Consider the following 14,750-nt stretch of genomic DNA (forward strand, 5'->3'; position numbering starts at 1 on the left):
ATTTTTACAAAAGCAACGTTTTAAGTGAGGAGAAGCAATTGGTCCTCATGAAATCGGCAAGTGTGAGTCATGTTCAGCACTGATCAGCTTATTGTATTTGCCATTAATCTCATTAATCACAAAAGTATCTTTAAAATTAAATCCCAAAATAGCTAAGAGGTAAAGTTTCTGAGACTTCATGCGCAAAAAAAATCATTGACACCACTCTGCTGTGCCCATCCCATTACTTGAAGAGTGACAATTTGATTTATTTAACTATAGTAATCCAGTGATGTTTGCAGATTCTTAACCATGGAACCCCTGGAGAAGCAGCGACTAGAATTGTTCACTTAAGATGCTGCGTGAGACACTGGGTTATCCAAGGGTTATCCCCTTATCCCTCCATGTTCATTACCTGTGTTTATGCAACAGCTCTCTGTGGCAAGGGGTTCCAAAGGCTCACAACCCTCCGAGAAATAATTTCTCCTCATCTCAGTCTTAAATTGGCATTTCTTTATTCTGAGACTATGCCCTCTGCTCCTATACCCTCCCATGAGGGGAAACATCCTCTCAGCATTTACCTTGTCAAACCACTTACGAATCCTTAAATGTCAAAGAGATCATCTCTCGTTCTTCTAAATTCCAATGAGTAGAGCCCTTGCTCATAAGACAATCCCTCCACACTGGGGATAATCCTGCTGAATCTTCTCTGAACCACCTCAAATGAAATAATATCTTTCCTTAAATAAGGTGACCAAAACGCGCTCAGTACTCCAGATGTGGTCTCTGGTACCTTATGCAGATGCAGCAAGACATCCCTACTCTCCTTGAAATAAGGGCCAGCATTCCATTGGCTTTCCCGCAGCACCTGTGTGCTGGATTTGTGTTTTGTGCTCAGGTATCCTCAAGTTCCTTTGTGTTGCAGCTTTCTGCAGTTTATCTCCATTTAAATGTTCTTTTGTTCACCCTTCCAAAATGAATAACTGCATTTTCTTAGCAGCTGGTTAGCACTGCTGACTCACAGCGCCAGGGATCTGGGTTCAATTCCGACTTTGGGAACTGTCTCCGCGGAGTTCCACATTCCCCCCCTGTCTGCGTGGGTTTCCTCCGGGTGCTCCAGTTTCCTCCCATAGTACAAAAGTATGCAGTTTAGGTGGATTGGCCATGACAAATTGCCCCTTAGGGTGGATTTTAGGGTGGATTTATAGGACAGGAGTTTGGGCCTAGGTAGGGTGGTCATTTGAAGTGTCGGTGCAGACTTAATGGTCTCTTTCTGCTCTGTAGGGATTCTCTGAATCACACATATACTGCATTTGCTGACTTTTTGCCCACTTACTTAACCTATCAGTATCTCTGCATCCTGTTTGTATCCCTCTCACAACTTGCATTTCCATCTATATTTGTGTGGTATATATTATATCTGAGGAAGGATGTGCTGCCTTGGAAAAGCTCCAGAGGAGTTCACAAAAATGATCCCTGAAATGAAGAGCTTGCCATATGAGGAACGGTTGAGGACTCTGGGCCTATACTCGTTGGAGCTTAGAAGGATGAGGGCTGATCTTATTGAAACTTGCAGGATACTGAGAGACCTAGATGAAGTAGACATGGAGAGGATGTTTCCACTGGTAGGTAGAACTAGAACCTGAGGACACAACCTCAGACTGAAGTGAAGATCCTTTAAAACTGAGATGAAGAGGACTTTCTTCAGCCAGAGGGGTGGTGAATCTGTGGAAGACTTTGCCACAGAGGTCTGTGGAGGCCAAATCACTGAGTGTCTTTAAGACACTGATAGCTAGGTTATTGATTAATAATGCGATCAGGGGTTACGGGGAGAAGCCATGAAAATTAGGATGATTGAATGCCGGAGCAGATTTGATGGGCCGAATCGCCTAATTCTGTTCCTATGTCTCATGGCAAACAGTTGCGGTGAAACTCCATTGGTTGCAGGCCGCTGACCTGAAAAAGAACCCTTATATCCACTTGCTGTTTCCTGCCAATTAGTCAATTCTCTATCCATGCCTATATACTATCACCCAACCCCATTGTCCCTTGTCTTAGGACTTGACTTTTTTGCAAGGTACCTTGTCAAAAGTCTTCTGGACGTCCAAATGCAACACATCTACTGGTTCCCCTCCATCCACCTTGGTTGAAACTTCCTTGAAAAATTCTAATGGATTAGTCAGACGTGATTTTCGACGTGATTTTCATTTCATGAAGTCATACTGATCTCTTGATTCAGATTATAATTTTCCAAATGTGCTGCTATTGCTTCCTTAATAGTTGATTCCAACATTTTTCCAATAATAGGTTAGTCTAATTGGCCTATAGTCACCCGCTTTTTGCCTCCCTCCTTTTTGAATATTGGTGTCATATGGGGGTATATTAATGGGTAGGTCTTGCCTTAATTTTTCAAGTTGTCTTGATATTAGGGAGGCACCCGAGGATTGGAGAGTGGCAGTAGGCCACACATACGCACTTTCTTGAATAAGGATAGTCCGAGCAACTGCAGACCAGTTATTATAGCATCAGTGGGGGTAAGGGTTTGGAATCCATAATCAGTGGGAAAAGTAATCAACAGGCACTTGGAGCAATTAATTGAGTTAGAATTAAGAATTAATCAAGGCGAGCCAGCCCAGGTGCTAATTAGGGCCCTGAAGTGGGTGTTAATTGCATTCAACCAGATTTGTAAAAGGCAGATTGTACTTCACTAATCTAATTTAATTTTTTGATGAAGCAATGGCGAATGTTGAAGAGGGGAATGTAGTGAATGTTGTCTATGTGGATTTTAAGGAAGCTTTGTCGTGGTCCAATTTAAAAGGCTGATTAGCAAAATTGAGGTTTGTGGAATAGAAAGGTCAGTGTCCAATTGGACAAAAAAAAATCGTCATGAGGACAGAAAGCAGCACGATGGTTGGGCAAGATGGTTGGTGTTCGGACGAGAGTGTAGTAGACAATGGTGTTCCACAAGGGTCAGCATGAGGACCACTGCTTTTGTTTTTGCAATATATCTATGACTGGGATTAAATTTCAAAATTTGTCAATGGTACCAAACTTGGAGGAGTGGCAAACAGTGAGTGGAAATGACACAAATTGCCTGAAACAGAACATGGATAAGCTAGTTAAAATGGGCAGACAAGTACCAAATGGAACTTAACCCAGAGAAGACGTGAGGTGATGCATTTTGCCAAAAGGGATAGGAAGAAGCAAAATAGATGCTTGATGAGAACAGGATTAGGCTCAACTGTGACATTTTCTGGTGTCAGATAGAACACTGCCATTTATGGTTAATGCTCATTCATGAACAGTAGTTACTTAGGCAAAGCTACAGAGAATGAGAACGCTACTGGAACTGAATTTAAGTAAGGGGGTCCATGCCTCCACATAGGGAGGGAGGGAGAACAGATCATGTTTATGGAGAGATGAATTAACTCAGGAGTGTGATGTAATACTCTCCACTTGCCTGGAGGAGTGCAGCTCCAACAACCTTCAAGAAGCTTGACACCATCCAGGACAAAGCAGACCACCTGCTTGATACCCTTTCCACAAACATTCACTCCCTCCAGCAGTGATACACAATAACAGCAGTATGTACCATCTACAAGATGCACTACAGGAGCTCACCAGCTTAGGCAATACTTTCCAAACCCACATTCGCTGCTATCTAGAAAAACAAGGGCAGCAGAAACATGGGAACACCACAAACTGGAAACTCCCCTCTGAGTCACGCACCTTCCTGACTTGGAAATATATTGCTGTTACTTCACTGTAGCTGGGTCAAAAAAAGGTTCATCTCCTTCTGTGCACTTGCTACAGAGTCACTGTCATGAGTGATATTTCTGCCAGTCTAAATAAGGAATCACCACAAATTGTGCCAGGCTTGAGTCAGCTGGGTTGGTCTCACCAAGCATCACTCTACCTGTCGTCACACTCAAACCTTCCCACATCATGGCCACAATAATTGATCATGTACTTGATCAACTTGGGACAGAAAGGCTCATCTGAAAGTTCATAGTAATGTTTTTCAAGCAAATCTACAGGAGCCTGAAGGATATACATGGCAACCAGGTTAAACCCTTTCTGTTTAAAACATTTGATAACTTCCACCCACTATGCTTCTCTAGACGCCATCTGGTTTCACAGCAATGAAGGTTTGTTCCTTGTTCGGTCGGCAGATTCTAAGAGCCGTACTGCACCTGGTATTCCCAGGCAATCTCCCACCGAAGTACTAACCAGGGCTGAGTATACTTAGCTTCTGAGTTTGGCCGTTTTTCGACTAGTATGGTATATGCTGCACTATATTAGTGCATGAGGTCTTCAAAAACGTCCTAAATGTTTTGAGAAAATCTCAGGAAAGAGAGATAAATATGACCTTCTGTTAACTGAGGCAAATTAAAACTGCCAAGCTTACTGTAAATTTCGTACTGGGCATTGGCATGTGCAGTCCTAGTATTGGGTGTGGTTCACTTAAGAATTTTAAAACTGAATTTTATTTTTATAAAATTATCATATCTATGGTATTTTTCTGTAATTGAGGAAAATATAATGGGGGAACATTCAGGTACTTGTCGTGTGGTGCTATAAATTTGATCACTGACAGGAGAGAAATGTAAATAGGAGACCGTTGAATTTTGCATACAAATCTTAATTGCAATTTTAAAACAGCATATTTTAGAATGTGGTCTTACGTTATGCACTCACCCATAAGGGCAAATTAGTCAGAAAATCATACCTCCTGGGCAAGTGTAGAAGTAGTTCAACTGTGTCTCCTTCACGGTTATGCCTTTATACTTGGTATCCTTTGCTTGTGGTGGTTGTTTTGACAGCGGTATGGAAGCTTTTTGATTAAAAACTGCTGGAAACATTTTCCTTGCCAGTTGATGATTCTATCTTCATTGAAAATACATATAAATTCAGTGAAAATTGGTAATATCTTTGGTAGATATTTAAGAGTTCTTTATTCTGAGTTCAGCTCAGTAAGGCACATGTTTGGTGAGCAAGCTCGTTAATTGCTTCTGATGCATGCCTTCAAAGAAAGAGAAATGAAGGAAGATAATAGCTACATGCGTTGTCATCCTCCACTCCAAGGAATTGAACTGGCATGCATCACTGCTGACGTTTTGATATGGAGCCCTCATCCAATTAAGAGGAAGCAAAGATAAAAGCTTCAGCAATACCTAAATTACAAGTCAGCTAAGATTATGAAATTCTCCAAGAATTTGTCATGCTCTTGTAATGAGCTGTTGAAACATTCTCTGCATTTCAAGTCCAGTTGTGTGGGGGCAGGGAGTGGAGAAAGAGAAGGGAAAATACATGTGCATAACCTGAAACACACAATTATCAGTCTAACTTCAGGAACTTTCTAGAACAAACACATCTAAAAGTGTTTTTCAAATAAGTTGGAGAGAAGTATGTGAAAAGCAGGTATCAGTCAGTGTCCTCTAAAATTTCAGCATTATTTAATGGAATATGCCATTAAATCGTGTGTTGCATCATTGGAGAATATTAATAGTGGATGTGAAAGAGTACTTTATGTGTACATGTTCTATTGGGGCGACTGCCACAAATAATTTATTTTTGAAGGTCTAATGTAATTGAGACTTTTTTTAAATGACATGTCCACTTGGCCCATTGATTCCCTTCATTTTTAAGTCCGAAGATTGTGGGGTCAGGATTTAACATTCAACATTTCATCACAAGATCCTGACATGATTGGAGACTTTAAACAATAAATGACCAAGAGAGGACCATACCACTCACATTGACACAATGGCATTGTCATCGCAGAGATAGCACCATCCCCCCCTGCCCCCAAAAGGTTACACATTTAACTCCCATGCTCTAGATTCATGCCTACAAGTTTGATGTTTTATCGCTGACATTATGTAGGCAGTGTGGCACAGCAAGCTGCCATAAACAGAGAGGTGACCGGGTAATCCACTTTTGTCATGTTAATTGAGGGATAAATATTAATCAGTGCTTTGAAATTATGCCATGGGACCTTTTATTTCAACCTGTGAGGGTATGAGGCATTACTTTAACATCTCATCTGAAAGACGATGTCTCCAACATTGCAGCCTCCCTCAGTAATGCACTGGAATATCAACCTTGGTATTTTTCATGTGCTCAAATCCTGCAGTGGGATTGGAACCCAGACCTTCTGATTCAGAGGGGAGAGTGACACCAACTGCGATATGGCTGACATACATTTTATTTATTTTCCTTTGATTTGTATTTTCAAGCCAGACATTGCTTACGTGCAGTAAAAGTGTGATTGGGCACTGTCATCTCCTTATCAAACAATGTTATATACAATTATAACATTGGGCAGCATGGTAGCACAAGTGGATAGTACTGTGACTTCACAGCACCAGCGTCCCAGGTTCGATTCCCCGCTGGGTCACTGTCTGTGCGGAGTCTGTACGTTCTCCCCGTGTCTGCATGGGTTTCCTCCGGGTGCTCCGGTTTCCTCCCACAGTCCAAAGACATGCAGGTTAGGTGAATTGGCCATGATAAATTGTCCTTAGTGACCAAAGAAGTTAGATGGGGTTATTGGGATAGGGTGGAGGTGAGGGCTTAAGTGGGTCGGTGCAGACTCGATGGGCCGAATGGCCTCCTTCTGCACTGTATGTTCTATTATGTACAACAGTAAACCATTTTACTTATTTATCACTGCAAATCAGCGACTCTTTAAAATGATCTATTTTACATGAATAAAAAAGTACTCAAGCTTCAGTTGTAAATTTCCAGGTCACAGCTAGGAAATTAGTTTAAGAAATACTCACCCTTAAGAAATACTCACCACTTTACTTCACACACGTCTGTGACACCTAACCTCAAGGTCCTTATGCAGGCACAGAAGTCATGGGTGGAAGTTAATGCCCCTCCCACCACAAAGATGAGATTGAAAGCAGGGGCATGTGATTGAGTGGGATGGTGCAGGGTGGAGACCACAGCATCTCCCTGCAAACCTCTGATTAAGTCTGGGTGGGATGGCTGACCTTCCCTCCTTGATGCCAATTAGGGCCCTTAAGTGGGTGTTAATTGCATTCAACCACCAATGGGTGGGGAACTTGCCATGCGAGTAGACCAACAATAGCCAAGCAGGGAGTTCCTTGTTCAAAGGGACTAAGGGACCCTGCAGAGGGAGGAGGAGGGCCCACTGAGACCCACCCCTGACCTTTCCTTTGCATACAATTTCTAGCCCCCACCACTCCCCTGCCTCGCGCGACACCTCCTTCCTATGACCTTGATCTTGCCATCACTTCCCTCAGTAGGGATCCCCATGATAACTCTACTGCAGCCTTAAGTGTATTACTAAAAGCAACCACCACTCACAATGGAGCTACTGGCAATGGAGAACTGCCGGACTTTGTTGACCGCCCACTCTGGGGCGTTGGAAGCTGAAATTAAATGTCCCTGTGTGGCTCGGAGGCCTGGCGGCAGTGTTTTTACTGCCAATTAGGGACTTAATTCCCTTGGGGATCCATGGATCTATCTGGTCAGTGCAAGTGTCAGTGCAATTTTGATGGTGAAAGTCAGCCCCTGCCTTTCATTAAATTCTCCCCATTTTCTGGCTGTTGATGGAATCTATTAAAAATTGCACTTTAGCACTTCAAAAATTTGTTTGTTTTTGGGGGGAATAAATATTGCTGCATCTTAATGTATTCAGCACATTGTTGTTCAAAAAGAGTTTATATAGATACCAAAATTGGGATGGGTCAGGGTTATTTTTCTAAGCTTTCAACAGCTTGCATTGTATCAGCATACTGTGAGTAATTACAGTGGGGAGGAATAATATTTCAAATTTGGCTTCCAGTCCTTTCTTTTCCACCCCCCCCACCATTCAAAATCCTTTGTTCATTAAATCTGGACAATTTTCTCAACTGATGCCTCCAATGGAGTTCCTTGGTTAGTAGGCAGGAGGCATGCTTAGAGGGAGTGAATTCTTCCCATATTATTCAAACAATCCAGTTGTCACTATAATCATCTTATCTTCTTTGGAAAATCTAATTGTGAATGCTCTTCAGAATTGGGCTTCAGTGTCTTGTTACCTTAAATTATATAGAAGTGAGAGTAATGCTTAAATGTGCATTCTAATACACTGTATGATTTGGCAAAACAAAGGCACATTCTTCACTGGTATTAATCTGGTTTGCTCTGCTGAAGTATATCTGCAAGTTGTATTTTGAGTAGTGGAATGTGGAGATAATGGGATAATAATCTGTCACAACATATTTTCTTTTCAATGCAGAGAGATTGAGGCACAAGGTTCAAGTCGTCAAAGGTCATCTTGGTGTGGTAAAAGTGGGACTGTACTGTGATCTTGAAACGGGGGTATTAGTAGAGAAATGATGTTGGGGAAATTGGTGGGATTGAAGGCCAGTAAATCCCTAGACTCTGGTAATCTACATCGCAGAGTACTTAAGGAAGTGGCTCTAGAAATAGTGGATGCAATGGTGGTCATCTTCCATGATTCTATAGACTCTTGAATAGTTCCTCAAGATTGGAGTGTAGCTAATGTAACTCCACGATTTAAAAAGGGAGATAGAGAAAAGAGGGAATTATAGACCAGGAAGCCTGACGTCGGTAGTGGGGAAAATTGTAGAATCCATTATTAAAGATTTTATAGCAGCACACTTTGAAAACAAGTGACAGGATCTGACAGAGTCAGCATGGATATGAAGGGGGAATCATGCTTGACAAATCTACTGAATTATTTGAGAATGTAACTGGTACAGAGTTTACAGAGGGGGAACCAGTGGATGGGGTATATTTAAACTTTCAGAAGGCTTTAGATGCAGTCCTGTCTCAGAAATTAGCGTGTAAAATTAAAGCGCATGGAGTTACGGGTAGTGTATTGAGATGGATATAAAACTGGTTGACGGACAGGATACAAAGAGTAGGAACGAACGGATCTTTTTCAAATTGGCAGGCAGTGACTAATGGGGCACTGCAGGGAGTGGTGCTAGGACCCCAGCTATTCAAAATATATATTAATGATTTAGATGAGGGAACAAAATGCAATATCTCCAAATTTGCAGATGACACCAAGTTGTGCGGGAGAGTGAGCTGTGAGGAGGATGCAGAGATTCTTCAGTGTGATTTGGACAACTTGAGTGAGTGGGTAAATGAATGGCAGACACTGTATAATTTGGATAAATGCGAGGTTATCCAATTTGGTAACAGAAACGAGAAGGCAGACTAGGAGCATGTGCAATGAGACTTGGGTGTCCTCGTACACCAGCCATTGAAGGTAAGCATGCAGGTACAGCAGGCAGCAAAGAAGGTAAATAGTACTCTGACCTTCATAGTGAGAGCATTCAAGTACAGGAGCAAGAATGTCTTGCTGCAATTATACAGGGCCTTGGTGAAGCCACACCTGGAATATTTTGGTCTTCTTATCTGAGGACGGTTGTTCTTGCACAAGAGGGAATGCAGTGAAGGTTTACCTGGTTCCTGTGATTGCTGGACTGACATATAAGGAGAGATTGAATCGGTTAGGGTTGTATTCACTGGAGTTCAGAAGAATGAGGGGGGAATCTCAAAGAAACCTATAAAATTCTAACAGGACTAGACCGGGTAGGTGTAGGAAGGATGTTCCCAATGTTGTGTGTCCAGAACCAGTGGTCACAATCTGAGGATACAGGGTAGACCATTTAGGACAGATGAGGGGAAATGTCTTCACCCAGAGAGTGGTGAGCCTGTAGAATTTGTTACCACAGGAAGTAGTTGAGGCCAAAACATTGTATGTTTTCAAGAAGCAGTTAGATAGAGCACTTGGGGTAAAGGAAATCAAAGGATATGGGGGAAAGCGAGATTTAGCTATTGAACTGGATGATCAGCCATGATCATAAAGAATGGTGGAGCATGCCTGAAGGGCTGAATGGCCTCCTGCTCCTATTTTCTATGTTTCTATTGGTGACTAGTACCCTGCTTAGTGGCTGGAAGGATTACCCAACTGGAGTGTCTTGTTTAAATTTAATTAAATGTTCCTGGTCACCAAGACGGTACAGTGGGTTTTCAACAACAATGCAGGATCCAAGCATATACTTGCTGCACCTAATGGCTGTGTATCGTTAACAAGACGTCATGATCTAAGATTAATTAGGTTAGTCAAAAAGTGATTCCTCAAAATTGATCAGAATTGAGTTGGACTTTATTGTAGTCTCTCTGCCACTTCATTGTAATGGCAGTTTGTTGCCAGTTGATATTCAAGCTGTGCCTTGCACCTCTGCACAATATTTTCAACAATTATGCTGTTTATAATTCTACACTATAAAGCATTTTGAAATGAAAATGTTTAGGCATACAATCTGGTGTTGGTACAGATTTCTCAATGTATTAATAGTGTTAAGGCAAGTTAGAAAACTAGCCTAAAGTGAAGTTGTGAATATAAATAAATACCATGCAGCCATTTTAAAAAACATTTATCTGAGAAATTGGGTCCGTGGAATATTGATGTCCCTGCAGAAGTTCTTCTGGAACATATGCTATCTGACTAATTAGACTATTTATTATTTAATCATATATGTCTGTCTTTTACATTCATACGGTAATTGGGAACTAGTCCAAATTTACTTTCATTGACTGTCTCTTGTTAACAAATGGGGACCTTCCTGGTTCTGACCAAAGGCTGAGGACTCTGTTTCTTGGAAGGCCCAAGATTTCCAGGTATTTATGGAGCATGGCAGAGTGGCAACCTGTGCATGCTCTGTTGTGGTTCTGTTTTTTTTTTCAGTTAAAGGGCGTGGCTATCCAGGATTTTGGGAGTGTTCATTTGTGACACAAAACAATGATCATGGGTTTTGACACCAGAACACGGGGATCCCCGGAGACCGAGAGAGAAAGTCCACGAAGAGGTCCCATAGAGGGAGGAACCAGGCAGGGAGATCACTGGTCGGAAACGCAAGGGAAGTGAGCCAGCAGGACTGGGTGTGTTGGGCAGCTGAAGAAGAGGCTTCAGGCAACAAAGGTGCTGTTGCTTGCAGGCTCCATTTAGTGATGACATGGGAGGTGCCCTACAGAGCAGAAAAAACAGCACAAAAAAAGGGCAGCACGGTAGCATGGTGGTTAGCATAAATGCTTCACAGCTCCAGGGTCCCAGGTTCAGTTCCCGGCTGGGTCACTGTCTGTGCGTAGTCTGCACGTCCTCCCCGTGTGTGCGTGGGTTTCCTCCGGGTACTCCTGTTTCCTCCCACAGTCCAAAGATATGCAGGTTAGGTGGATTAGCCATGCTAAATTGACATTGGTGTCCTAAAATATAAGGTTAATGGGGTGGGGTTACTGGTATAGGGTGGATACATTGGTTTGAGTAGGGTGTTCTATGTGACTCTATAAGTTCAGTGACTTTGTGCTCCAGCCATTGGGGCAACAGTAAACCTTGGAGCAGTGCTGTTCTGCTTGGCAGGGCTGAAGAGCTGTAGCACTCATTAGGATGTGAGCAGTAGTTGAGGAAGTCTAAGTCGACACAACCTTTGGAGGAATTTAGAGGCTAGATCTTCGAATATGAATACTTGGATTAGTAAGGGGGACAGTTTTAAATTCTGGAACTTAGTGAATAGTGACGTCTGGGTGGGTTGCTGAGAAATCCATTAGATCTAAGTTGCATTGGCTGGTGATTGATGCAGCGTAGTGTGTTTGCCACATTTTCCCTGTTAATTCATATTTACCTCATTTTAATTCTGAATGTTAGAGTATAAGATAGATACTGGAAAATTATTTTACCCCTCTGACTTCATGTAGTGAAGTTTATTTTGTTTGTCTAAAAAACGTGTAATCTTGTGGCATTCTTCTCTTGAGTAAATACCTGGGATTTCAAGCTTTTTTGTCTACTTTAAGCAAAATGTTACTTGCTGTTAACGGGCTTCTAACACTGCACAACTGAATGCAACATATTGATGTAGAGTTCTTGGTACCACGATTTTTACATATTGTATTGATTAGTCAGTTTCAACATCCGCCTGTTAGTTTTTGTACATTTTTAAGTTGCAGAGTTAACTGGATCCCACTAAACACCGAGGAACTTAGAGCATGTCCAGAAGGCCCTCTTCTACTTTACTGTTTGCCTTCAGTGCTTCAAAATATTTCTGCTGCATGAAATTAATGACAGTCTGCTGGTCTTTGTCAAGCAAATTTAGCAACAAACCAGAGAGGCTGTAGCATGGGGAGCAAGGTTTTGATGTAGGCTTTTTGATAAACCAGCTAATCCCTGTGGATCTTTTAAAGGTTCAGTATGTATCCTGTTACTGACAGACCAACAATTTATGTTTTTAATTGCAAGGCATTGAATTGTGCCTCAATTTTGAGTCCTGTACTTTCAGCTGATAGCATTTTCTGGCTAGATGCATGATATTATAAATTCTTCACAGCTTGTTTACTATTTTTCAGAAACCACGCATTTCTTTTTCAGGAAAGTATGTCTCACTTTTTCCTGACTGTAGACAGTGCCTTCTCCCCATGGCAAGATATTTTCCTGCTTTTGGACTAGGGCACACATTGGTTCAAAACCTTGTATATAAACATATCACTGATATATGTTTTTGGCCTATATGATAGTGAACATTTTAATGTGAGCACTGGCAGTGAAAAGAATCTTGTGTATTCTACAATGCATGCTTTATTTTTTTTATTTCAGTGTCTATCTATGGCATCTGGTTCTACGATGAGATAGAATGTCAAAGGATTGCAGAACTAATGAAGAAGTAAGTATCGGAAATTGTTTTAAACTTGACCATTGTTTATTTCTACTACTCAAGCTTAATCCTGCCCCACCACCTCTCCTTTTTGTGCCCAACCACTACAAGTCATGTGAAGGTGTTCTGCAAAGAAAATATCATACCCGTATTCCTGTACCACATCCTTTATTGGTAGGACCTGGAGATTCCACTCGGGTTTAGGTTTTCTGCTATTTTACTCTTTTTTAATGGAGTCTACACATAGGTTTTGGTAAATTGAAGTGAAGAGCATGCTTTCCTGGATCTTAACCAAAATGCTCAAGTGGCTTGACATAAAATAATACAAATATTAAGATACTATTTTATATTGAGGCAGTGATGTATTTTAGCTAGAATAAAGCCAAAGATTAATCTTTTTGCATCCTTCTGAAACTTGCTTTTCACTTTGCTAGTTGCCTATCCTTAGGTACTGTTGCCATAGGTTTTGAAAGATTTAGCCAACAATTTTACTGAACAGTAATTTTAGTTTCTATACAAAATGTAGCCTCACAGGTAGTGATGAAAGTGAACGCCTGTTGGGCCCAAACCAACAAAATATATTAGAACCTACTTACTGAAGTACTGAGACACGACTGCACTGTCATAGGTGCTATCTTGTAGTTAAACCAAGTCTTATCTGCCTTTTCAAAAAGAATAAAAGATTTTGTGGCCTTACTTCATAGAAGAGCAGGGCAGTTCTGCTCTGTATACTAGTCAATGTTTATCCGTCAACCAGCAACACAGAAACAGATTATTTGATCATTGTTTCATTACTCTTTCTGCAGCCTTGCTAATGTGCAAATTGGATGTCGTGTTTCCAACTTTGAATGCACTTCAGAAATATTTCCTTGTTAGAGTGCTTTAGGATGGCAGTGAAAGGTACTTTGAAAATTGAGATTCTTTTAACAAATGCATACCTGAACACTAGAAAAGAATAAACTGTTGTCAGTTATTTCCCACCAGTCGTCACTGCCCTCCACCAAGACTATAGCTCTCCCTCGTCCTGGTCATCAACTTCCTGACTAATCCAGGATCCACCAATACATCCGCAGCAGTCTGAACTTCAGTCATGCTACATCAATGGTCGTCTTGTCACTCCCTGTAGCTTCTAACTCAATAAAAATGGTGTCCAAGGCCTCACTATTCAGGATTGACCGTACACCCATGTGCACCAAAATATTGAAGCGCCGAATTTCTAAATCAGTGTTTTGAGCGCAGGGAACCAGTGCAGGTTAACATAGGCTGGTGACCGACAAATCAAATAGGATACATCCTTATCTCAGGAAAGATATACTGGCATTGGAGGCAGTCGAGAGAAGGTCCACTTGATTGATCCCGGTATGGAGGGCTCCACAAATATCCCCATCCTCAATGATGGAGGAATCCAGCACATATGTGCAAAAGTCAAGGCTGAGGCATTCGCAACAATCTTCAACCAGAAGTGCAGAGTGGATGATCCGTCTCGGTCTCCTCCGGAGGTCCCCAGCATCACAGATGTTAGTCTTCAGCCAGTACGATTCACTCCACGTGATGTCAAGAAACGGCTGAAGGCATACTGCAAGGCGATGGGCCCTGACAATATCCTGGCAAAGTACTGAAGGCTCGTGCTCCAGAACTTGCCGCACCCCTAGCCAAGCTGTTCTGGTACAGCTATAACACTGGCATCTACCCGACAATGTGGAAAGTTGCCCAGGTATGTCCTGTACACAAGAAACAGGACAAATCCAAATCAGCCAATTGCCAACTATCAGTCTACATCAGGAAAGTGAAGGAAGGAATCATCAATAGTGCTTTCAAGCGGCACTTACGCAGCAATAACCTGCTCATGGACGCTCAGTTTGGGTTCCACCAGGGTCACTCAACTCCTGACCTCGGTGCAGCCTTGGTTCAAACATGGGCAAAAGACCTGAATACCAGAGGTGAGGTGAAAGTGACTGCCCTTGCCATCAAGGCAACATTTGACCAAGTATGGCATCTAGGAGCCTTAGCTAAACTGGAATCAATGGAAATCGGGGGGGGGGGGGGGGGGGGAACACTCCGCTGGTTGGAGTCATACCC

At 42.0% G+C, this 14,750-nt stretch overlaps 1 protein-coding gene across 4 annotated transcripts in view; it reads left to right on the plus strand.

Moving 5' to 3' along the window:
- dcp1b (decapping mRNA 1B) overlaps positions 1 to 14,750 on the plus strand; it is a 105,386-nt gene that overhangs the window by 39,526 nt on the left and 51,110 nt on the right. For all 4 annotated transcript variants that reach the window (XM_038781419.1, XM_038781421.1, XM_038781418.1 and 1 more), the window contains one exon: positions 12,614 to 12,680. In XM_038781419.1, coding sequence (XP_038637347.1) covers positions 12,614 to 12,680 — 67 coding nt within the window. The remainder of the gene's footprint in view (positions 1 to 12,613; positions 12,681 to 14,750) is intronic.

This window comes from Scyliorhinus canicula, chromosome 20 (genome assembly GCF_902713615.1).
Source record: "Scyliorhinus canicula chromosome 20, sScyCan1.1, whole genome shotgun sequence".
In the NCBI taxonomy this organism is placed as follows: domain Eukaryota; kingdom Metazoa; phylum Chordata; class Chondrichthyes; order Carcharhiniformes; family Scyliorhinidae; genus Scyliorhinus; species Scyliorhinus canicula.